We start from the raw sequence: 25,672 nt of genomic DNA, 5'->3' as shown, positions 1-25,672 counted from the left end.
GGCTGACGTCCAGAGACAAGCATGTTCTGGCAGGGGTCAGTCAGTTTAAACACACAGATGGAGTCAGATACACTGTGCCGGACCTGGACTGCATGATAATCTAATAGACACAGCCTGGAGCCGTAACAGAGCCAACCCATGCTTGCTTGCCCCGCTCTACTGACACAGGAATCCTGTACCACAGTGTAACTATACAAAACACACATAAAAACTCTGAGCAACAACCTCACTGCCCAACAGGAAATCCAGCCTCCAAAATTTTAAGAGAAATGAGCTGTGTTATTGCTCACGGCAAGTCGACCATTGCAAGGTTTACAGCAGTGTAATACCGTGTAACGCACAGCGTACTAGTCCGAAACAAAGGTGCAGTTACATGATTTTACAGCACAGAAAAAGGCCAACTGGTCTATGCCGATGTTTATGCTCCATACGAGCCTCCTCCTCCCAGCCTACTAGCATATCCATCTATTCCTTTCTCCCTCATGCACTTACCTTAAATGCCTCCGCTTAAATGCATCTATGCCATTCGCCTCAACTAATCTGGCCTCTCCTTTTAAGGCCTCATTGTATGATTGCTGTAATCCTGAGGTTGATTACTATTGGGAAGGACACTTGTAGATTTGGGAGATGCTTGTAAATTTTTGGCTCCAGATCAAAAGAAAACGGCAGCAAATAACGGGCTTTTTAAAAAAACACTTTTGATACTTTGAAGTGTGATGGACTCAAAACTAAAGACAGACAGACAGACAGGTAAAGGCCGATACAATCTTTCAGACCTACTTTTACATTGTTTTTTGTGCTCAGCCCTTTGATAAAGTTTGTGATGCTTCCCAGCAGTCGGTCTGTGGAACTGCCCTGAGATCAACAGGAAACTCAATGTTAATAATTTAAACCTAGAGGCACACACATTAACTATGAAAACAATTACAATGACCACATTTACAACATCAACAACTTGCATTAATATAGCACTTTAAAATAGTAAAATGTCCCAAGGCGCTTCACAAGAGCGTTATCAAACAAAATCTGACACCGAGCCGCATAAGGAGATATTAGACAGGTGAAATAAAGCTTGGTCAAAGTGGTAGGTTTTAAGGAGAGTCTTAAAAGGAGGAGAAAGATGGAGAGGCAGAGAGGTTCAGGGAGGGAATACCAGAGCTTAGGGCCTAGGCAGCTGAAGGCACGGCCACCAATGGTGAAGCAATTAAAATCGGGGGTGCACAAAAGGCAAGAATTGGAGGTATGCAGAGATATTGGAGGGTTGTAGGGCTGGAGGAGGTAACAGAGAGAGAGGGGTGAGGCCATGGAGGGATTGGAAAACAAGGAGGAGAATTTTAAAATTGAGGCATTGCCAGACTGGGAGTCAATGTAGGTCAGCGAGCACAGGGGTGATGGAAGAACAGGACTTGGTGCGAGTTAGGATACGGGCAGCAGAGTTTTGGATGAGCTCAAGTTTATGGAGGGTGGAAGATGGGAGGCTGGCCAGGAGAGCATTGGAATACTCAAGTCTAGAGTTAACAAAGGCATGGATGAGGGTTTCAGCAGCAGATGAGCTGAGGCAGGGGCAGAGACGGGTAATGTTATGGAGGTGGAAGTAGGCAGTCTTGGTGATGGAGCGGATATGTGGTTGGAAGCTCATCTCAGGGTCAAATGTTCGCAACCTTGGCGTCCCAGTCTGGTTCAGCCTCAGACAGTGGCCAGGGAGAGGGATGGAGTCAGTGGCTAGGGAATGGAATTTGTGGCGGGGGCTGAAGACAATGGCTTCAGTCTTCCCAATATTTAGTTGGAGGAAATTTCTGCTCATCCAGTACTGGATCTCGGACCAGCAGTGTGACAAATCAGAGACAGTGGAGGGGTCGAAAGAGGTGGTGGTTAGGTAGAGCTGGGTGTCGTCAGTGTACATGTGGAACCTGATGTTGTGTTTTTGGATGAAGTCGCCGAGGGGCAGCATGTAGATGAGAAATAGGAGGGGGTCAAGGATAGATCCTTGGGGGACTGCAGAGGTAACGGTGCGCGAGTGGGAAGAGAAGCCATTGCAGGTGATTCTCTGGCTACGACTGGATAGGTAAGAATGGAACCAGGCGAGCGCAGTCCCACCCAGCTGGACAATAGAGGAGGAGAGGTGTTGGAGGAGGACGGTGTCGTCAACCGTGTCAAAGGCTGCAGTCAGGTCGAGAAGAATGAGGAGGGATAATTTGTCAGTCACACAGGATGTGATTTGTAACTTTGATAAGGGCCGTTTCAGTACTGTGGCAGGGGCGGAAACCTGATTGGAGGAATTCAAACATGGAGTTGCGGGGGAAAGATGGGCACGGATTTGGGAGGCGACAACACGTTCAAGGACTTTGGAGAGGAATGGGAGGTTAGAGATGAGGCGGTTGTTTGCAAGGACAGAGAAGTCAAGCGTGGGTTTTTTGAGGAGGGGGGTGATGACGGCAGATTTGAAAGGCGGGGGGCAGTACCGAAGAAGAGGGAACAGTTAACAATATCAGCTGACAAGGAAGCCAGGAAGAGAAGTTGGGTGATCAGTAGTTTGGTGGGAATAGGGGTCGAGGGAGCAGGAGGTGGGTCTCATGGTCAAGGTGAGCTTGGAGAGGGCATGAAGGGAGATAGGAGAGAAACTAGAGAAACTTGCGAGTTCAGGGCTAGAGCAGGGGAGAACCATAGGGGAAGTTTGGCTTGATGGGCTAGGAGAAGGGAGGGAAACAGCAGAGGCAGCTGAACGGAAGGTCTCAATCTTAGTGACAAAGAAGTCCATGAGCTCCTCGCACTTGTTGTTGGAGGTGAGGGTGAAGGGGGAAGGGGAGATGGGTTTAAGAAGACGGTTTGTGGTGAAGTGAAGCCAGGGGTTATCTTCGCATTCAAGATAATCCTGGAATAGTGAATAGTTTTGGCAGAGGAGAGCAGGACCGATAGCACTTTATGTGGTCCAGCAAGATCTGGCGATGAATGGTGAAACCAGTTGTCCGCCATAAACTTTGAAATCTGCGTCCCTTGGACTTAAGGGAGCGAAGATGAGGGCCGTAACAGGGAGAATGACCAGGGTGAGAGAGTAATGGTTTTAATGGGGACAAAGGCATCAGAGGTGAAGGTGAGGGTGTGATTGAGCAGATCGTTAGCTGCAGAAATGTCATGGTGAATGGAAGGCCAAAGGCTAGACAGTTGGGACATTGAAAGTCACAGTCCCAAGTAAGGGAACAGAAGAAGTGTCTTTGTTTCCAGGAAGGTTATATTTCATGTTTCATCAATTTGGAATAAAAAGTGCTGACCAATTTCACAAACTTGTTTTAATCATGATGTGGAGATGCCGGTGATGGACTGGGGTTAACAATTGTAAACAATTTTACAACACCAAGTTATAGTCCAACGATTTTATTTTTAATCCCACAAGCTTTCGGGGGCTTTCCCCTTCCTCAGGCAGTGTGGAAAAGACAATTTCGAAAAGACAATTTCGAATTCGAAATTGTCTTTTCCACACCGCCTGAGGAAGGGGAAAGCCCCCGAAAGCTTGTGGGATTAAAAATAAAATCGTTGGACTATAACTTGGTGTTGTAAAATTGTTTACAATTGTTTTAATCAGGCTGCAATACCGCTAAGTACCAGCTGATGGCGTCCCAGCCTGTGCTATCAGTTGACAGGAATGGTTGCAGACCTGGGATTTATGGAATGTGGCATATAGAATATACCCGTCACAATATCCTCATATAGAATATACCCGTCACAATATCCTCATATAGAATATACCCGTCACAATATCCTCATATAGAATATACCCGTCACAATATCCTCATATAGAATATACCCGTCACAATATCCTCATATAGAATATACCCGTCACAATATCCTCATATAGAATATACCCGTCACAATATCCTCATATAGAATATACCCGTCACAATATCCTCATATAGAATATACCCGTCACAATATCCTCATATAGAATATACCCGTCACAATATCCTCATATAGAATATACCCGTCACAATATCCTCATATAGAATATACCCGTCACAATATCCTCATATAGAATATACCCGTCACAATATCTTCATTATAGAATATACCCGTCACAATATCCTCATATAGAATATACCCATCACAATATCTTCGTATAGAATATACCTGTCACAATATCCTCGTATAGAATATACCTGTCACAATATCCTCGTATAGAATATACCTGTCACAATATCCTCGTATAGAATATACCTGTCACAATATCCTCATATAGAATATACCTGTCACAATATCCTCGTATAGAATATACCTGTCACAATATCCTCGTATAGAATATACCTGTCACAATATCCTCGTATAGAATATACCTGTCACAATATTTTCACATAGCATATACCTGTCACATATTTATACATTGTCACATTAGATTTATATATAAAAGATTATATTTTACATCAATTATACAACGAGTGGACCCCGCCAATTAAGATCAATTGTACAACACAAGATTGATCGAGCCACCTTCAGGCCAGGATATTGGTTTCAAAATGTATTTATGTCTAAGAACAGATTTAGGTTTAAACCCCAAACCATAGAAGTAGACTAGGGCAACAAAATATATAAAAAGCAACAGTAGAAGTATAACATACAACTGATAAACTCTTCTATCTCAGAAACGCTGAGTTTACAATATTTACAGGCTGGCAAACGCTCATATTCACTCCAGAGCCCGAGATCTGTCTGCTGGATGTTGGAATCCTACGTAAAATGACTTTGGACAGTCTCAATCCAGTTCCTACAGGACGTGGGCTTACAGTGCAGTACTAAAAAGGCCCTAATTCCAAATGTAAATCTCACTTAGAGGCAGCAACATTGCTGGTGGGAGAAATAGAAAAATGTCAGAGCGGTGCAACAGAGGACACTGTTGTGAGGCTGGGGCTGAGTAGAAACTTTACTCTGTATATAACTGTAATGCACCTGACTTGGAAGGAGCATACGCTGTATCTAACCTGTGCTGTACCTGACCTCGGAGAGTGTGATGCTGACACCATATGAAATGGGAAAGCGTTCCATTCCCCAGTGCCAACAGCCCTCATCTTAATGTGGACAAAACAAAGACCAGTCTGTATAGCAGTTCTGACCAATTCCTGACGCTCATGGACTGCATGTTACTCACAATCTAACAGAAGTGCAGTGGAAGACTCAACTTAAAGAAGCAAAGGTTTAAGCCAGTTCCATACCTTTGTGACATTCAGTCGTGACCTGATCTCAATAATGGAGTCATTAACTTCATTCAGTGAAGGTAGAATCTGGGAATTTCGTGCACCCAATGAGAATCCTCCATACCTATAACAGATCAGCACAATGAAGGGTCTCATTTTCTTTATTCTGCTCAACTCTCATTATTTCCCCTCGAAGCCCCCACATGACATGAACACGTTTCAATTTTACAGCTTGCAGGTTTATAACTATATTGATGAAAAGCAGAAAATGCCAGAATTGCACAGCAGGGCTGTCAGCAGCTGAAAGAGAAAAGAAGGTTCATGTTTGCACTGTACACCTCAATTGTGATGAAAGGTAAACACCCGACGCATTAATCTGTTTTTTCTCTTTTAGATGCTGACTGGTTTGCTGTGTATTTCCAGCATTTTCTGTTTTTATTTATAATTACACACATTTTGGGGGAGGGGGGAAATAGTTATAAGTTTTCAAACTATCCTAACCCTATAGAAATCCCCACTGTACAGGTCTCTCTTTTCTTGAAAGCAACAAAAAAAAGATACTTTTATGAAAATTAGCCAAGATTGTGCCAAGTCAGAGAACGCTAGCAATATTATGACATCCTCTGACACCAGTGAATAGAAATACAGGAAACATAGAAAATAGGAGTAGGAGTAGGCCATTTGGCCCTTCAAGCCTGCTCTGCCATTCAATACAATCATGGCTGATCCTCTATCTCAATACCAAATTCCTGCTCTCTCCCCATACCCCTTGATGCCTTCTGTATCTAGAAATCTATCTATCTCCTTCTTAAATATATTCAGTGACTTGGCCTCCACAGCCTTCTGTGGTAGAGAATTCCACAGGTTCGCCACCCTCTGAGTGAAGAAATTTTTCCTAATCTCAGTCCTAAATGTCCTACCCTGTATCCTGAGACTGTGTCCCCTCGTTCTAGATCCCCCCAGCCAGGGGAAACATCCTCCCTGCATCCAGTCTGTCTAGCCCTTTCAGAATTTTATACGTTTCAATGAGATCCCCTCTCATTCTTCTAAACTCAAGTGAATACAGGCCGAGTTGACCCAATCTCTCCTCACAGGACAGTCCTGCCATCCCAGGAATCAGTCTGGTGAACCTTCGCTGCACTCCCTCTATGGCAAGTGTATCCTTTCTTAGGTAAGGAGACCAAAACTGCACACAATACTCCAGGTGTGGTCTCACCAAGGCCCTGTATAACTGCAGTAAGACCTCCTTGCTCCTGTATTCAAATCCTCTTGCAATGAAGGCCAACATACCATTTGCCTTCCTAACTGCTTGCTGCACCTGCATGTTTGCTTTCAGTGACTGGTGTACAAGGACATACTCATACCCTATTTTTCCCCTCTTAATCAATCTCTTGGTCCTTTTTTGCTGAATTCTAAACTGCTCCCAATCCTCAGGCTTGCTATTTTTTCTGGCAACTTTATATGACTCCTCTTTGGATCATTTCCTATCCTTAATTTCTTTTGTAAGCCACAGTTGGGCCGTTTTTCCTTTTGTGTTTTTGCGCCATAAAGGAATGTATAACTGTTGCAATTCATGTATTCGTTCCTTAAATGTTAGCCATTGCCTATCCGCGGTCATGCTTTTTAATGAAGCTCCCTAATCTATCATAGCCAACTCACTCCTCATACCTTTGTAGTTTCCTTTTAGATTTAGCACCCTAGTTTCAGATTGGACTACCTCACTTTCCATCTTAATGAAGAATTCTATCATGTTATGGTCACTCTTCCCTAAAGGACCCCGCACAACAAGATTATTAATTAACCCCTTCTCATTGCACAATACCCAATCTAGGATAGCCTGTTCCCTGGTTGGCTCCTCAACGTACTGGTCTAAAAAACCATCTCGTACACACTCCAGGAATTCATCCTCCACGATATGATTGCAAATTTGGTTTGGCCCGTCTATATGTAGATTAAACTCACCCATAATTATCTTAGTACTCTTGTTACATGCATCTCTAATTTCCTGTTTGATCCCATTCCCAACATTACCACTACTGTTTGGAGGCCTATAGACAACTCCCACCAGTGTTTTCTGCCCCTTGGTGCTTCTTAACTCCACCCAGACTGAATCGACATCTTGATTTTCTGAGCCAATATCCTTTCTCGCTGTTGCTCTGATTTCACCCTTTACTAACAACGCCACCCTACTCCTTTTCCTTTTTGCCTGTCCTTCCTAAATATCGAATACCCTTGGATATTCAGCTCCCAGCCTTGGTCACCCTGCAGCCATGTCTCTGTAGTTGCAATTATATCGTATCCATTTACTTCTATTTGCGCTGTGAATTTGTCTACCTTATTACGAATGCGTCGTGTATTCAGATACAGTGCCTTTAGATTTGACTTTTTTTTGAAAAACATTTTTAGACATCTTAACATTTTTTTGTACTATGGCCCTATTTGTCTTATTACCATTTTTTCTTACCCGGACCCTATTTGCTAGTGCTCTCTTTTGTTTGTACACTCTGTCCTTTCCTGACACAATCTGGTTATCCTTATTCCAATTACTTTCCTGCAATGCTTCCTTGTCTTTTCTCTTTAGCATTCTAGATTTCTCTCCACCGGGACCATTCCCGCCCCCCACCCCCAACTTATTTAGTTTAAAGCCATATCTACCTCCCTAGTTATTCGATTCGTTAGAACTCTGAATGTGAAATTACAGGCCATGGGACTCTCAGGGAGGTACAGATTCTTTTTATTCGAGGCAATTTAGGTGCACAATACTCCTTAATATTTGTATAACCAAGATGTGAATGCAAACCTTCTCATTCCCGGTTATCATACAAAGATCTCTTGGCTATTAACTGAATGCAATAACCTACCTGAACTCGTTCACCCACTTCTTGGTTTTCAGACTGCAAAGATGAACAAGAGGTTCAAGTTACATAAACATTGCACAAAAAAGGAAGGCTTGTAAAGTATAGTCGAGTAATTCAGTGCCAGCTTAATGCCAAATACTTTGGTTTTAATCCAAGCTGGCGCCACTTTGTACCTTTTACCAATGATCTGGGGGTAGGTCTTCACGAGGTAGTCAGAGATATTCCTGCTGGTTAGGTTCTGAAGTACGTCTCCTGTATTCCGCAGCAACTGTTCAAAAATAGCAATGTGATATTGTCAGCACAAAGCAATGTTATACTATCCCCCATTACAGTCACTGCAGTTGTGCACGAAGCAACTATCACAACTGACCCATGGAGTCTGAATCCCAGCCTGTGTTCTAATGCTATCATTTATGTTCAGTTCAGCAACTTACATACTGTTTAACACTAGGTTGCACTCGGGGCCAGCCCAGGGTCATAATGTACAGTAATTCCTATAGCCAGGGTTCCTGATCCTGATTGCTGTCCAGCGACTCCTCATAGAAAGAGCACGTATGGACAATATAAAGAAAGGATCAACAAACTTGTATTTGTATATCACCTTTAGCAGAATAAAACACCCCACGGTATTTCACGGAGGAGAGGACGGATTGGGCTCAACTGTCGTGCCTTCAACATTACACTATCTAGGCTCACAGGAGAAGAAGTTCCATTTGGGTGAGGTACTTGAGGATGGCTGGTGTCTGTGGAACCATCAGTATATTCAGGAGACGAGGGAAGAAGTTTGGAGGCAGGAGGGGAGAGAATAATTTTGCATACTTTTTTATACTAGTCGATTTCCCATGGCATTGCACAAAGGGGGATAGATTTTGGTTTTGTGTGATAACGTAAAACAAATTTGCAGCCCGTTTTACATCTGTCCCAATTTTTGTTTCCATTGACTTCTACACTAATGCACAAAGTCAAAATCTACCCCAGGAAGTTGGGACCATGTGTAGTTTTCAGGTGAAGCAGGGTTAGAGGTTGAGGGATATTTCGATCAGGGTGCACAGATGCAATTCAGACCCCCTTTTAAAGTCGTACATTCTGTTCTTATTTATAAACTCCTATGTTTACATTTATAATAAGAAATGTCCATGTAAACGTGTAACAATGTAATTACACCCTCCTGCCAGTGGTGGTGCTGTAATTACACCCTCCTGCCAGTGGAGGGGAGATTGGAGGAGGGAGGCGGGGGAGAGGGGAGAAGTTGTTAAAAAATTTAAATATATATTTAAAGATTTTAAAGTTTCCCGCCAGAGGTTAGAGGGTTGGAAAATTAAAATTTTATGATAGAATATTTCAGCAATCCCAACCCAATGCTGGTGCATCCGTGGAGAAAGGCAGGAGGGCAACAAGAACACTCGCTCCAGAGGCACAGGAGGATGGCCTGACGCCCGACAGCTTAACATTACAGAAAGAGACAGCTTTTAGAATAGCCGCTGGTGGCCAGAGGGCCAAAAAAATTTAAATTTAAATATTAAATAAAGAGCAACACATAGCCCATCGAGTGGCTGCAGGAAGGCGGGAGGCCTCTAAGCAGGATTACAATGGACGCCACAGAGATGCAGCCGGACGGCCAGATGTCTGAAGCAGTAAAATTTAAAAAAATAAACATTTCTAAATACAAATCCAATCCGGAATGCACTGTCTAAAAGGTTGGTGGAAGCAGATTCGATCGTAACTTTCAAAAGCAAATTGGATGAATACATGAAGGGGAAAAATTTTCAGGACTATGTGGAAAGAGCAGGGGAGTGGGACTAATTGAATAGCTCTTTCAAAGAGCCAGCACAGACATGATGGGCCAAATGGCCTCCTTCTGTGTTCTATGATTCTAGATCAGAAGAAGAAGCAGCAGCATAGCCTGAAGACAACGAAAACCAGGTCATTAAAAATTATTAACTGAATTCTCCTTAAAAAAAGATAAAAAATGTTAATATATATATTTTTTAAAACTTCAAAGTTTTAAATATACAAACGTATTTACGTGGAAGTACAAAGACTCAATTTGAAGGCTAAGTTGGCAGAGTCACATGCAATCATGCACTAATTGTGACAAGTTTACATCGACGTTTCCCATTAAAAATGTGGGAGTAAGAAATTACACTGGATGAAGTTGATAGAAAAATTGAAACAAAAACAGCATCAGGAAGTGAAGTGTTTAGTCAGGAATTGCGTGCAGACATAATGTTTTTAATAAATTATAGGTATATGGACATACTGACGCTTCAGACTTACAGACACACTCCAGTCAGTCACCTCTAAGCTTGTGTAGTGATCTCAGAACAAATGCAGTAAGATTTCCTCAGGCCATGTTCTGTTTACAATTCCACTAGAAATGCTTACAATGTCACTACATATGGCAGTGGGAAACCAGTTCCTCTGGTGTTTGGCTCTGAATTTCCAATAAATTAGCAATAAACCTCACAAACTAGAAATCTGAACATTCAATGAACTCTGGCCTTCCCAATAATTTCCATCATAGAGCAAAAGGATCAGCACCACAAGCGATAGCAAGGAGGGTAAAACATGTCTTAACTACACCCATCACCTATGACCTATCCAACTCACCTCAGAGGGAGGGAGTCCTCCTGCTCCTTCTCCACATTCAGGTAACATCCTTTTGCTCTCCTTCGAGCTGCACTCACACGCAGGGGATGGGTCTTGCATAGTCCAATTACCATTGAGAAAGATGTCCATGGCTGATTTTGGGACTGCAGGAGTTGTCCACTCAGTAGTACCTGCCGAGCAACGCCCTTCTCTATGCGGGAGGAGGGGCGGGGCAAAATAGTGGAGGGAAAAAAACACAAGTAACAAGGTGATTGGCAAAAGAACCAAAGGTGACATGAGGAAAAACTTTTTTATGCAGTGAGTAGTTATGATCTGGAATGTACTGCCTGAAAGGGCGGTGGAAGCAGATTCAATCATGGCTTTCAGAAAGGAATTGGATAAATACTTGAAGGGAAAAAAAATTTGCAGGGCTACAGGGAAAAAGCAGGGGAATGGGACTAACTGGATTGCTCTTACAAAGAGCCGGCACGGGCTCGATGGGCCGAATGGCCTCCTTCTGTGTTGTATCCATTCTATGATTCAGTGTAAAAGAAATAGTTAAAATCCATCCAATATAAACACAATGGTTCAAGTTTGTTTACAAATTTAAGGGGAAGGACCGTCTGCGGACAGAAAATTTTAGCACAGCAGCGTCTTAGTGGGACATTTTGGTGCGTGCCGTGAGTGTTGGCGGTCACACAAAGTTTAAATCCTGTTCCCATCAATTTACAGGTGCCTCCAGTCGCTGATACTACCAGATCTTGGTGTTCTGGTTTACAGTGTATCCACTAATGAAGCAACAGCGCTAAGGACAACCCGTTCCAAACCCCTGGACCCTTGAAGCGCAAACAGGATGAATCAGGGTGTGGCCCAGGCTTCATAGGCTGTAGTTTGGACCCGCTGTTCAAGGGCAGAAATTACTGTTATTGTACGGGTGCTTAACATGTTAACAGGAGGTTTTATTCGGTTTATTGTAACGGGTTGATTTTATGATCTCTGACTACAATTAGGAGCTTTAAATGAGGCATAATCTGGGCACAACCTCCAGAATCAGTACATTAAAAAAATGCGGGACTGCTGAATTTAGCGTCTCATTAATCCAGTGCTCAAATCTATTGTCTGTTTCAGTGAGGCACACAAAGAGAATGCATGGCGTACCTCGCTGAATCTGTAAGTGCACCATAGCGGAATGGGTCCTCAGATTTGTTGACGTGTTTATTTTAAATAGGTTAACGGCTCCGTTAAAGTAGTGCTGAGGGGGATTAGATGGAGAACGCTAAATATTCATATGATTACATCATCAACAGGAATTTCTACTGCTTGGGTTAAAAGTAACCTGCTGGGAGGAGGAAAGAGCAGATGCACAGCGTCTGAGGGACAGAATAACCTCAGCCTGATACTCACTCATTCCAACCATCTGCCATACACATGGTACCAAATCCAGGATCGCTGAGGAGTGCATTGATCAGCTCCTGAGTACTGGGGTCCTCTGGTATATCATCACTGAAGAGCAAGAAGATAAGTTAGATCAATAAAATCAACACTGGACCTCACACAACTGTTCACAATCAGCAACTCAAACTGTGCAAGTAGCTGGAAAGACAGAGTTGACCCAGATACTATAAGCTATCCTGCCTGATCTAAAAACAGTAGGCAGACACCAATAAATTCAAGGGGTCACTGCAACCGTCTTCCATTTACTTGAGAAAAGTGAGCTCGGTGAACGAATGCCCTCCCTGGGGTGATAACTGAGTCACATAACCCAGGGTCCATCCCCAGTCTGTGCCGAGTTAGCTGACCTCGGACAGGGTGGTGGCAGAGGCATACAATTTGGCTTCAACATTCATGGCAATGGGTGGGGAGGGGGAGGGGGAGGGGGAGAAGGAGGAGGTGGAAAATGGTCAGGGTACCTGCATGTGTGTGCATTTTGAGCTAAGACAAGATTGGGCTAGATTGCGATGCCTCTCGTACTCAAATCCCACAACATAATTGCGGATGAGGAAGGCCATCGAGCCGATCTTAGTTCATCCATCCAGAAAGAGACTAACGCCCCCCCCACTGCCCCCACTCAATTGACTCATTTTCGCAGGGCACTATTCTACCCAGACGTCCATTCCACATGTTGATCACACAGAAGAACATCCCGATATCAGATTGAAACGCTGCTGACATTCACTGTCCAGGTTCACACATGGAGAATAGCTACTTGAGTGAGGTGCTAGAGGGCAGCTGGGTGTCATGAAACCCGTACCCAGCAAGAGTCAGTGTCTTCAGAAGAAGAGGGGAGAAAACGGGAAAAAAAATTACATTTACACGGACATTTTATCCACTGTTACTGATTTTTGTTGATGGTTTATGTCACTTCCTTCTATAAATATCTAGTGGCATGTCATCAGAGATTATGGGAGTATTCACAGACTGAAATTATCAAATATTCCATGGCTTTGGATAGGTGAGATGGAAGGATGGATGAATATTCTGGAGTTTTGCTCAATTAATTTTGTGGATCTGGGTGTGTTTATACAGAACTTTCCCTCAGGAGATTAAATGGGTGGGGTAGAGTCCACGATAGGGCAGACTGCACGTGGGCTGTGGAAGGATCATGCTTTGTCGGCCAAATGCTACCGTGAGCCAGCTTGGCTTAGTTGGGAGCATTCTTGCCTCTAAGTCAAAAGGTTTGAGCCCCACTTGAGCGCCTAGTCTAGGCCACTATTTGAAGAAGTTCTCCTGGCGTCCTCGCCTCAACCATCACTACCAAAAAGAGAGTGACTGGTTACTCATTTCAATGCTGTTTGTGGGATCTTGCTGTTTACAAATTGGCTGCTGCGTACACCTACATAACAATAGTGACTGTACTTGAAAAGCAACTCAGGATACATGCGTTTTGGGACATTTCGGAGACATGTGATAAGGCATCGTAGAAAGGCGAGCCCTTTCTTTGGTCTCTGTATGTACAGCAATGTTCGACACTCATCACTAGTAGTTTTGGACTCTTGGGTGATATACATTAAGTTGCGTACCTGATGAAGGTGTACTGTTCTCCATACATCCAGGGATTCAGCTCTAATGGTGGATATTTCCCAAATGGAGGCACAATCAGACTAAAGAGCAGAGCAACAAACACAAACATTGCAGGCAGCACAATCTGGAAAAGATATAACAGGAAACATCCATTGATGCAGTTTACCCAGTATCGATGGACTAGGTTTTATACATAGTTATACTGGATCAGCTCACCCAGTATCAATGGGCCATGTTTTATATAAACTAATGATACACCTGGATCATATTAAACAGAAAATAAGGCGTTGCATCAAACCTCCACTGTACACAACATTTTTATAAATGTTTTAATGCTGGTTTTGAACTCACAAGTTGAGCAATGGTAATGCAGGGAAATAGAACACTTTCCCATTTCAGGCACATAGGGGTCGACTTTAACATCCGGGCGGGAACGCGGCCCGGCCCGTCCGAATTTAACGGCCGGGAAAGTGACTGCCCTGACGTTAAAATTGGGCGGCTGCCGGGGACCAGAAGCAGCTTACTTGACAAATGACGGTAAACTCTACTAGATATTGTCATCTTTACCAAGAAACCAATATCTACTGTCACAGCTATCTTTTAATTTGAGGGTAACTGCAGATCTCAGAAATACTTACGAGGAAGATGCAGTCAGGCCCACTGACATCATCGGAGCCCGGTCCACATATTTAAACAAGGACTCCGCCGGATACGGGCGGCTCTGTTTGGCGCCTGGCAATTTAAAATTGCAGTTGGCAGCATCAGAGGGGGAAAGTCTCCCGCTCCATTTTAACTGCCCTCTTCGCTCAGTTTCTGCCGGGGGGAAGGGGGGGGGGTGGGGGGGGGGGGGGGGGGGGAGTTAAAAATCCCCCTGTAGAATCAGCCTAGAACACTCCCAGTAAGGCACAACATAGGTTAGATGTAAAACTCCCTCTACACCCAGACAGATGCAGGATGAGTAAAGTTCTCCCTACAGTGTCCCTCAGAAATGCACCCTCTTCTGCACCAGTATGACAGTTCCGTTTCCCAAACAAGCCAGCGTGAATGAGATTACTGATTAGTGCTGAATTGAGAGAAATTTGTATTGTGGGTCCACAGGGATTAGGTTAAGACTGGCCAAATTAATTTCACACAGGAGTTCTAAACCCATTCGACAAGGAAAACCTTCATCACTCTGGCCTGTATTTTAACCCAGGTCCCAGCAGTAGGTTGCAAGTGGGAACATTATAATCAGCCTCTGGTCCTGAGCTATGGAACCGAAAGTCCAGTTAGAGTTTCTGCGCTTGGTCGCTTTTCAGTGAGTCATTCTGGAAAGTCTGCAAGAGCTGATGTTGAGTGAAAGAGGATTGGGCTTGGGTGTGCTGCCCCCACAGTCGAATAACCCACTGACAGTCACTGTCCAGGGTTATGCATGAAGAATGGCCCCTTGGACGAGGTACCGGATGGGAGCTGGCAGCTGTGGAACTGTATCACAGCAAAAGGCAGCTGCTATTGGGGGAGGGTTTTTTTAAATCATTAATTCTCAAGATGTACACATCACTGGTAATTCTGCCTTTTATTATCCATCCCTAGTTGCCCTGAAAAGGTGGAGATTGGCCATCATCTTGAACCACTGGTAGCAGTTTGATACAAATGAGTGATTTGCTGGGTCACTTTAGAGGGCAGTTAAAAGTCAACCACTTTTTTGATGGACTGGAGTCACAACCCACTCCAGAGACTTGAGCACATAATCTAGGCTGACACTCCAGTGCAGTACTGGGGGAGTGCTGCACTGTCAGAGGTGCCGTCTTTCGGATGAGAAGTTAAACCGAGACCCCATTTGCCCTCCCATGTGGACGTAAAAGATCCGATGGCACTATTTCAAAGAAGAGCAGGGGTCCCAGCCAATATTTATCCCTCAACCAACATCACCAAAAATAGATTATCTGGTCATTATCACACTGCTGTTTATGGGATCTTGCTGTGCACAAATTGGCTGCTGTGTTTCCTCCATTACAACAGTGACTACACTTCAAAAGTACTTCATTGGTTGCAAAGCGCCTTTGGACATCCTCAGGTCATGAAAGGTGCTGTTTAATACAAGTCTTTCTTTATTTCTTTATGTAGGGTAAGGACGTTTTAAAACTATACCCCAACAAATGTCAGCTGCTTTTGGGGGAGGGGGTGAAGAGAGAAAACCGGAAAAATCACGTTTCAATCCTACAGACAGTTAAACTTACCTGAGCAAAGAGTCCTCTGTGGCTTCGTCGGGCATAGAGAAATCGTTTGATGAACAAGGATTGGAACTGCTGCCTGGTTAGCTGCCAGCCCTGCAATTGGTATGAGCCTCGGCCATCCACACTGTGCATGAAGTCTGTCTCCTTGGATTCTGAGCAAAGGTTCAAAGGAAATTGTTTTATTAAACTTAATATTTTATAAAATTCCAGCCTGTGAATGTAAATTATTAGGTTAGCGAAGATTGCAATTAATTCAACAAACAATAATTAACACTCTTTTATGTTGTTTTATCTTCTAAAATTTCTCTCAGCAAGGTTCACGGATACTCTGGCTGTTTTGTTATCAGCCTGAGCTCAGTGTTCCCTGCTGAGGCTGCACTTAGAAAAGTATCAATTTAAACTTACACATGATATGATATCTCAACTCCCCCTTCCCTAAAATATTCTCCTCTTTTCTCGGTGCTGACTCTTCATCGGGTGCCAGGCACTATCTGGCGTCTCCCCCAAGCAGCCATTCTTCACATGTGAGCATAGATATTATGAGAGTCGGCAGGTTGACAGTGAGGGGCATCACAGCCAAGCCTGATCCAACATCCACACATGTGCACTTTCCAGCAAAATCATGATCGAGCGTCCCTCTCCAGCAACCAGCTCCCCAATCTCACTCCCATTTGAGATCAGCTAACTCAGCACAGACCAGGGATTGCATGCCTTCAACCCGTTCACTGATGGTTATTATTTTGTTTAAATGTCACTGTAAGAGTTAATGGATTTAAATATTGGGCAAATGTGAGAGGTTCTATGATCAAAATAGCTTCCCTTTCAAGTTTTGCTCCTGTCAATTTTACTTCAGTCAAAACTGCATCCAATTTTTATTTAATTCATACCTTTCGTTCGAACTTTCCTTTTTACTGGCATTTGGAAAGCATTAGAAACAGAGAGACAATATGTTCAATATAAAAACATTCAGGAAATAAGTTTCATGTAATAATCCTGAATTTGCTCCAAATTCCCACACAGTTCCCGGGACTGGAATGAGTGACTGATTTACCTAAATTTAGCAGTATTCTTAACGTTAAATTCAGACATTAACACCTGGAGTCGTTGGAATCAATACAATGCTTTTTTTCACATTCCTTTTTATTGGAGTATTTATTGGGCAAACTTTTTTCATTTCTTAGTGATTTTACTTCCTCCTTCCTAGTCTGACACCCTGTGGCTGAGTGGGCCGATAACACAGGCAGCTCCCAGGCTAGCACTGATGCTCCCTGTAGCTGGCCACCTTGAAGAGCCAGGGACGGTCCAGCCGTGAATCTCCCCTCCGATTCTCCCTTCCCAGCCTGTGCTCAGCACTTTCCTGCTTGTTGCCGCTCATACTTGCAAATGACCAGAGCAGCAAGACTTGTCACTGCCTTTCCTTTCGTCCTTTGGATTCTGAAACTGCGTCCCTGAGGGGTGCCTTCAGTTACTCAGTCCCAATTACTTGTTTCCCTTCCTTTTCTCTCCTAAAAGAGTCGGCTTGTGCTGGTGCACGGGCGTTGGTCATTGTCCCGTACCTCATCCAAATGGCCATTTTTCATGTGTGAGCCTAGGCAGTAAGTGCTGGCAGGCTATTCAACCATGAGGGTGGGATACAGCCAAGTCCAATGGCAACACATTGGCACTTACCAGCAGGAGCAACTGGGTAGTGATTAGGAGCGGGAACCCTGGCTGATTCTTTTCCTCAATAGCCCAGGGCCACTGAGGCCAAATGAACCATCATGACCCTCCCCCGAGGTGAGAACAGCTAATTTAGCACAGCCTGGGGACTGAACCTGGGAAACTTCCTGACCTGTATGGCATCACATCAGCTCAGGGTGCGGGGGGGGGGGGGGGGGGGGGGGCGGGGGTGGTGGTGGAAGAGGTGGGTTTGTTCATCCATTGAAGCTTAATCTGGCCACAGTAACTCATAATAAACAATATTGTTCCCAAAATCTATCAGCATCATTAAATGTGCATATTACCAGGTTCTGCATCAGGAATCTCAAAATCCCCTTCCTCACTCACTGGCTGCAGTGTTTGCTCACTGGACCTGGAACATCTGACTCTTTTAATGGGCACATTTCCATCTGTGAAACCCGGAAAAAATAATAAGTACACAGAAAGTGACACAAAGGAATCTTGAGTAAGTAAAAAGGTTATAAAGTTTGTGAGTAGTGTGGTAGGTAAACATAAGCCCCTCTCTGCTGATCATGTGTCAGCGTTTGACCCCAATGTGCTGACCTCCACTTGCTGCAATAATTGGCCAATAGCCAGATCTGGGCCAGCATCAAATCCCGCCTCAGAATCCGATCTCGTGTTGGTATAAACGCAATGGACTCATGACCTGAAATCTCATGATGATTTAACACGTCCCTCCCCCTCCTCCCATCATCCAGCAACTCAGATTAATGTGATTAGGAAAAAACACTCTCAAGCACTGCCAACATCCCAAATTCTTAAATGAGCACAGAATCCGAGCGGAAGTCTCGGAGGTGGAGCAGAAGTCACGGATGGCTCCTTTGGCTCTGCTCCACGCGACTGCAAAACTCACACTCGAATACCGTGCGAGAACTCCCTGAGTTGAGAGTGCAGCAATGCTGATACTTTAAAAAAAGTGCATAGGAACATAGGAATTGCTAGACGAAAAAAGCCCAAGGTTCATCTCGTTCACCTTCTACCATCCTGGTAGTCGCATGATATTACGGTGATGGAGCTGTTGACTAATCATGGCAATCCTTCTCTGTCAGTTAGTCTACAACAGACTCAGAAATAACACGAGGAAAACCCAGTGGTGGAGAGATCTGGGAACCATACGTCCAAAGTCACCTCTTTCCTCCCTAACATGTTACATTTGCCACACGTCATGTCTCAAATTACTCATATACGATATCCTAAAAAATGTGTGTATATTTAAAAAGGCAATTTAAATAATTTAATGGATCTCGGGAAAATGGGACACTGTCACCTCAGGTAAATATGGTACAGCCCCACCACACTCATTTGTGTTTTGTTATTTTATTCACCCCCACAACCCCAATCAAAAAAAAAATTCTTCTCCCACTCTCCCTTGCTGGGGTAACTCTCCAAAAGCAGAGACAGCCATCCAATCCGAGCGAGCGTTAGCAGGCTCTTTCACTACGGGGTGTCTCATTGTGTCGTCCCTCATCATCCCCACACATGCAGTTTTCAGCAGGGGGACTGGTTAGTGAGCAGGAGTAGGAGCCCCAGTTGATTCTTTCTCCCCCCCTCAATAGCCTGAGGCACTGTGTCCGATTGTAGCATCCCTACTGCCGCCCCGGCTAAGACCAGCTGACTCAGCGGAGCCTGGGGATCAAGTCTTGGGGCTTGAAACGGGCTTTTCTAAATAAAAGAAACAATTGTGAAGAGTGAATGAGAATGGCGAGACAGTGTAAGTGATAACTTTTAAATTACCTGCAACATCACTGTCCACTCCTGTGGATTCAGCCACTTTGAGAAAAATCTAGAAGATACACCACATATTAAAAACGTATCAATTATATAAAATTTTATCAATTTCAATGGTCTCAAAAAGGAGGTAAAAAAAGTGATGAAAGATGGGATGTTGGATACGAGGATGGGTGATAGTGAGCTGTAATTTAATCTGCCTGTCACACATCATTAAATGTGACAACAGACTGCAGTAATGCGCCAGTAACTGCATAAACTGTATTAGAATCATAGAAGTTTACAACATGGAAACAGGCCCTTCGGCCCAACATGTCCATGTCGCCCAGTTTATACCACTAAGCTAATCCCAATTGCCTGCACTTGGCCCATATCCCTCTATACCCATCTTACCCATGTAATTGTCCAAATGCTTTTTAAAAGACAAAATTGTACCCGCCTCTACTACTGCCTCTGGCAGCTCGTTCCAGACACTCACCACCCTTTGAGTGAAAACATTGCCCCTCTGGACCCTTTTGTATCTCTCCCCTCTCACCTTAAATCTATGCCCCCTTGTTATAGACTCCCCTACCTTTGGGAAAAGATTTTGACTATCTACCTTATCTATGCCCCTCATTATTTTATAGACTTCTATAAGATCACCCCTAACTATCAGAGGCTCGGGAGCGAGTAGTCAAACTGGGCACTCTCTCGTCCTAACAACTCCCCCTCTACTTTGATCTTCTGCTCTGAGACTTTGTAACTCTCTCCAGTATCAGTGGTCATCACGTAAACAGGCACTTGGGGGCTGGATGATGCAGTGGGTTAGCCACTGTCCTTTCACCATGGGCTCAAATCCCATCCAGGTTGATGGGACAAAAATCTTGTGTCTGCTGGCTCCAGTGTTCTGCATGAGCTGAGCTTGGGCAGCTCCAATTGACTTTTTGGTGGACATGGGCCTACACCACAAAGCTGCCCCTAATTGGAACTTAAATTGACAGTCCCACTCAGAGAGGCCACAGGATGGCTGGTTACCAACAAAAAAAATATACCTGGTAGAGTTGCCTCATTCTTCACCACACTTTAAGGAATGTCAAGGACTTGGAGAGAGCGCATAGGAGATTTATCAGAATGGTACAAGGGATGACTGATTTCAATAATTTGGAGAGACTAGAGATAGCACTTACAAAGAGCCGGCACAGGCACGATGGGCCTAATGACCTCCCTCTATGATTAAGATTCTACGATTATGCACCCGCACACTGTGTAGTAGTGTAGCCATCCATGCCGGATAGATTCTGGGTAAACGAGATGCTGAACATGAACATGCAGATAGGCGGTGCTAAATGTGGTCTCCTAATCCCATATCACATGAAGCCCCACAACCTACACCATTCTACAAGATCATTTTGACCTGAAGCTAAACTGAAACTAACGCACCATTTACCCTTAACCCTCAAAACTACATCCCTGAATGGGCAGGTGAATGGGACTGAAGAATGCAAATGATTCAAACAATGAAGATATTCTATCTTTCTTCTTCATTCCATTGGAGCACACCAAAAGTACTTCTGAAGTGCAGTTACTGTTGTAATGTATGAAACACAGCAGTCAATTTGCGCATGGCAAGGTCCCACAAACAGCAATGAGATGCTTGAGATTTTGATGTTGGTTGAGAGATAAATATTGGCCAGGACACCAGGGAGAACTCCTCTGCTCTTCTTTGAATAGTGCCATGGGATCGTTTGTGTCCACCTGATGGGTTATCATAGAGGGAGCATTACTCTGTATCTAACTCTTTTTGTACTTGGCCTGGGAGTGATAGATGGGGCAGTGTAGATGGAACTTCACTCTGCATGTAACCTGTGCTGCACCTGACCTGTGAGTGCTTGATACTGATAAGGGGTGCCTGAAAAGGGAAAGTGTCCCATTCCCAAGTACCAACATCCCGCACACCAAGATACACAAAATTTACAAAAACAAAAACCCCTCCTCCAGTGGTGCACACAGGGAGCTTTGCTAAGAAAAAAAGGCAGATGGGCAAGTACAAATAAACAATACCACCAAAAACAGACCAACTGGTTGACCATCCATCTCATTTGCTGTTTGTGGGACCTTGCTATGCATAAATTGGCTGCCACATTTGCCTACAAAACAGCGACTACGCTTCAAAAGTAATTCAATAACAGTGAAGTACCTTGGGATATCCTGAGGACATGAAAGGCGTCATATAAATGCATGCTCTTTCTTTCAAGATCAACGAAAACCAAGAGAGAGTTTGGCCCTGCCCTCCTATACAATTCCATTTCCCCCCCAAAAACAACAATTTGCATTTATATAGCTCCTTTAATGTAGTAAAACATCCCAAGGCGCTTCACAGGAGCATTGCCAAACAAAATCTGACATCGAGCCACATAAGGAGATATTGGGACAGGTCACCAAAAGCTTGGTCAAAGAGGTAGGTTTTAAGGAGCGTCTTAAATGAGGAGAGAGAAGTAGAGGGGTGGAGAGGTTTAGGGAGGGAATTCCAGAGCTTAGGGCCCAGGCAGCTGAAGGTATGGCCATCGATGGCAAAGCGAAGAAAATTGGGGACGCACAACAGGCCAGAATTGGAGGAGTGCAGAGACCTCGGAGGGTTGGAGGAGGTTACAGAAATAGGGAGGGGTTAGGCTCTGGAGGGATTTGAAAACAAGGATGAGAATTTTAAAATCAAGGCATCGCTGGACCATTGCCACATCTTAGTCCATTCCTCCGTGCTGACCTCTTCGAGGCTGGTGTCCGAGATCCCGTAACTGGAAATTCCGAGCTCACAGAGACGGTTGTCCAGTTCCTGGAAGAGTTCCACAAACGCTCCATCCTTTGCCCCCACGTAGGGTAAAACGTAAGTCATTTCGTGCCCAAAATCTTCCACCAGGCGTGCTTCGGAGACGTATTTCTGCACCAGTGATAAAACGGTCGACACATCTGGGACATACAAAAACAAGGAGACAAACATGACAGCCATGCCCCTGACCCACTGCTCGCAGCTGGCCAGCCTGTCAGGATCAGTCCTTACCCTGCTTTGACACAGGAGAGGTTCATCCCACTGAAATATGGTAACCCATAATACCATGGCTGCACAATCAAAAGGCACCAGGCGCCAACACGGCAGGAAAAGAACACGGCTGCACCCCAACTCTACCACCACGCTCGGAATGCATCTCTAGAGCAACCCGCTCTGTAAGACCCACTCACTATCACTCAGTGTCATCCACCTTGTACACTTCGTGCCAGTTCACCTCACTAACTTGTTGCCCAGGCCACAGTCTTGAGTAGTGACTTCAAGAGCTCTCACAGATCCACCGTAGAGCAACTTGTGTTAACATTTTTTAAAAAAATTACATTATTACTGATTAAAAACTCGCTTGCTCTCTCTTTTTCCTCCTCTCCCACATTCTGGCCCCAAGAAATATTCCAAAACAAGAAGGTTGCAGATGAGGGCCCAGAGATACACGGAGCAGCACATCTGCTACGTCCCACAGGGGAGTTGGTCCGCAAGTGCCCCAAGAGCCGTAATAGGAATATCAGAACTGAATACTATAAATGTAATATAATATAATGTATTGTAATCGAAGAGGAATTGCAATAATGAAAGTGAAAACCACTCTCCTTAAATCAAACTCTAATTTCTACAGCCCATACACACTCAGTTGGGTTCAAATTGCACTTTGTATAAAATTCTTTTCTCTGGTGTTTTAACCCATTTATTTTAAGCAGGGTGAAACCTTCATTGAAATAGGATACAGAGGAATTTTATATGAACCCACCACTAACATCACCCAGCATGATTACAACCCCAGTTGTCTTTTTTTAATGAGTTAAATGAAGCTTTTTCATCTGAACACTGGATCCTTCTTAACATTCTCTCAAACAAGCTATGTAATACAAGGTTTTATTCTACTACCAAAGTACAGCTAGAAATAACTCCGTGTGTCCCTTTAGGGTCACAAGGTGTCTTTGCTGTGCCTTGATGGGTCAGTCAGAGGCTAATTGTTTTACACCAGATCCTCTGGTCAGTTAGAGTTCATACTGGCTTTCTGTTTTTTCTAAGTAGGTCCCCTGAAGTCAATCGGAAGGTATTGTCTGTCACTGGGGAAGTTTCTCCATCCCTGGAGAATTACTGACCTTACCCTCTTATTACAAGCTTTTTATTTAAGCATGGCACAGAAATTTGCATGCAGCTCAATGTACAGAAAAATAAATACATAATATTCTTGTGGGTGTCTGTTTCTATAGGTCTCCTGGTGCCATACCAAAATATGAAAAATCTTTCCTAAGATTCCTTTCTCTCATTATTTATTTATTTAAACTCCCGCTGATCTTTTGGGTCAACACGTTATGTTGGGACAGAGATTTCACCCTAAGGCTCAGCCCTACCATCTTTAGAGGTATATATGAAATGCAGTCATTCTGTTGAATAACTCTCTCTCTCTCTGTTGAATGCGCTGTCTAGTGTGAACTAGGCATGAAAACTTGGGTGTATGATTCTGCTGCTGGGACAAAGGAGCTGGTACTGTGGGTTTGCTCCAGGGCACCTGTTGCAAATGTAAAAGTCAGAGAATGTAGAGGCTCTACTCTCCTGAAACTGGATCCAGTTGAAGCACAAAAGATAAAAGTACCCAAGTGCTTGGTGGGACTGCGAGTGCTGAAAGCCACTACTGAAATGGAACAATGACAAAGCACACTTTATTGGTACCACTAAAGGGCGTGAAACTTACCCAGTGCGCTGGTTTCACTGTACTGCTCACTGCCAAGCCCAGTATCGTAGCTCCTCTCTGAATCACTGTCATCCTGGCAATATTAAGAACAGAAGGAACAGTCAACCATGAGGATAGGCCACTTGGTCCATCAGAATGGGTCCCACCAGTGTCCCTGCATTTTGATCACCCCCGTGTGTTTTTACCTCCAGTATCTGCCAGACTATTCCAAATCTATCACACTTTGAGCAAAGAAATTGAGATTACAATATGCAACAGAACAGAAGTAAAAACTCATGGCAATTCCAGCCTTGGAAACTAACACAAGGAATGTCAGGACTGAATATTATCGTTCTGATAATATGCAGATAGAATGTGAAAAATGCTCCCTGAAATACCAAAGAATTGTAATACTCCAGAAAAACAAAGCACGTGTGTGTGCGTGTGAAAGGTTGAGAAGAGATGACAGGAGAGGAGATAAATCATGCTGCTGTATTTAAATGTTTATCATAATAACTACAATTAATACAAGTTTAAAAAATATAAACATTAATCCAACCAGGGACCAGGTTTTCCTCCTTCCAGTATCCTTGCTCACTGCACTATCTCCTACTCCGACTGATTCTTTCCCAGGACCTCAAAACTGTGGAACTCCTCACCTCCCCCAGTTTTCACTCCCCCCTTTGATCTATAGGCTTTTAAAAGCAAACTTGGTTTCACAACCATTACTTCCTAATGTACCTGATATTATCACCTACCTTGGTGAGGCCCCGCACTGTGGGTCTTAACCATTTACATATTGACAGACAGACAGACACAGAGAGAGAGAGAGAGAGAGAGAGAGAGAGAGAGAGAGCGAGAGAGAGAGAGATATACGAGTGCCCAATCTCCGCAGGTACCTTTCTCACGCCGATGGTGGTGCTGCTGGAGCTGGCTGGTGTTGTCTTATCATTCTCTTTTTTAACTAAGGTCAGGTAATAGCCAGTTCCCAAATGATTTTTGAGAAACAGCGAGGAGCCACAGCAGCAGAGCTTTCCATGGGAGATGATGGCAATTCTGTCCCCAAGGAGGTCGGCCTCATCCATGTAATGGGTCGATAATATTATGGTGCGGCCTGCAGGATGATAAACCGCAACTAACAAAAGCAATCTCCTTTAAAAGGCTTCAGAAATAATCACAGTCTTGGCAGAGTGGCAAATTTCCCAAATTCAATCCCTGGTCAGTGATGAGTTAGCTGATCTCAGCCCTTATGGCAGTAAGTGACACTAGAAATGCTCTCAGCAGTCCGAGGGATGTTGTGGGGGGGGAGCAAATCAGCTGGTGTTCCTGCTCCTGATCACTGTCTAATGACTCCTGCTGGAAAGGTCAGGATTGGACTGGACAATGAAATCCTCCATAGGCAAATAGCCTAGTAACAGTCACTGCCTGAGTTCAGGCATGAACTTGGGGAAGTACCAAAGGGCACCTGGTGTATTTACCCGAGCAACAGTTAAAATGTTCAGGACAGAAAATGAGTGAGTCATTTTAGATCTGTTTGGGAATATAAAGCCTGGCAGGAGTGGTGTTTGGAGAGACAGCGCTGGAATGATTTGATTCAGTTTGATAATCATTGAACTTTGCTTTGGAAGAAAAATTAAAAGGATCAA

General features: G+C 44.0%; 1 protein-coding gene across 1 annotated transcript in view; it reads right to left on the bottom strand.

The window, feature by feature from the left end:
- LOC137299424 (phospholipid-transporting ATPase ABCA1-like) overlaps positions 1-25,672 on the bottom strand; it is a 124,581-nt gene that overhangs the window by 31,138 nt on the left and 67,771 nt on the right. The window contains exons 22-34 of the mRNA XM_067968158.1: positions 24,926-25,140; positions 24,048-24,120; positions 22,052-22,254; positions 19,318-19,366; positions 17,868-17,972; positions 15,868-16,016; positions 13,648-13,772; positions 12,032-12,130; positions 10,649-10,838; positions 8,212-8,306; positions 8,042-8,074; positions 5,199-5,304; positions 781-855 (exon numbers count right to left, since the gene is read on the bottom strand). Coding sequence (XP_067824259.1) covers positions 781-855; positions 5,199-5,304; positions 8,042-8,074; positions 8,212-8,306; positions 10,649-10,838; positions 12,032-12,130; positions 13,648-13,772; positions 15,868-16,016; positions 17,868-17,972; positions 19,318-19,366; positions 22,052-22,254; positions 24,048-24,120; positions 24,926-25,140 — 1,517 coding nt within the window. The remainder of the gene's footprint in view (positions 1-780; positions 856-5,198; positions 5,305-8,041; positions 8,075-8,211; positions 8,307-10,648; positions 10,839-12,031; positions 12,131-13,647; positions 13,773-15,867; positions 16,017-17,867; positions 17,973-19,317; positions 19,367-22,051; positions 22,255-24,047; positions 24,121-24,925; positions 25,141-25,672) is intronic.

This window comes from Heptranchias perlo, chromosome 29, assembly GCF_035084215.1.
Source record: "Heptranchias perlo isolate sHepPer1 chromosome 29, sHepPer1.hap1, whole genome shotgun sequence".
Lineage (NCBI taxonomy): Eukaryota > Metazoa > Chordata > Chondrichthyes > Hexanchiformes > Hexanchidae > Heptranchias > Heptranchias perlo.
This window is presented reverse-complemented; position numbering and strand designations above follow the sequence as displayed.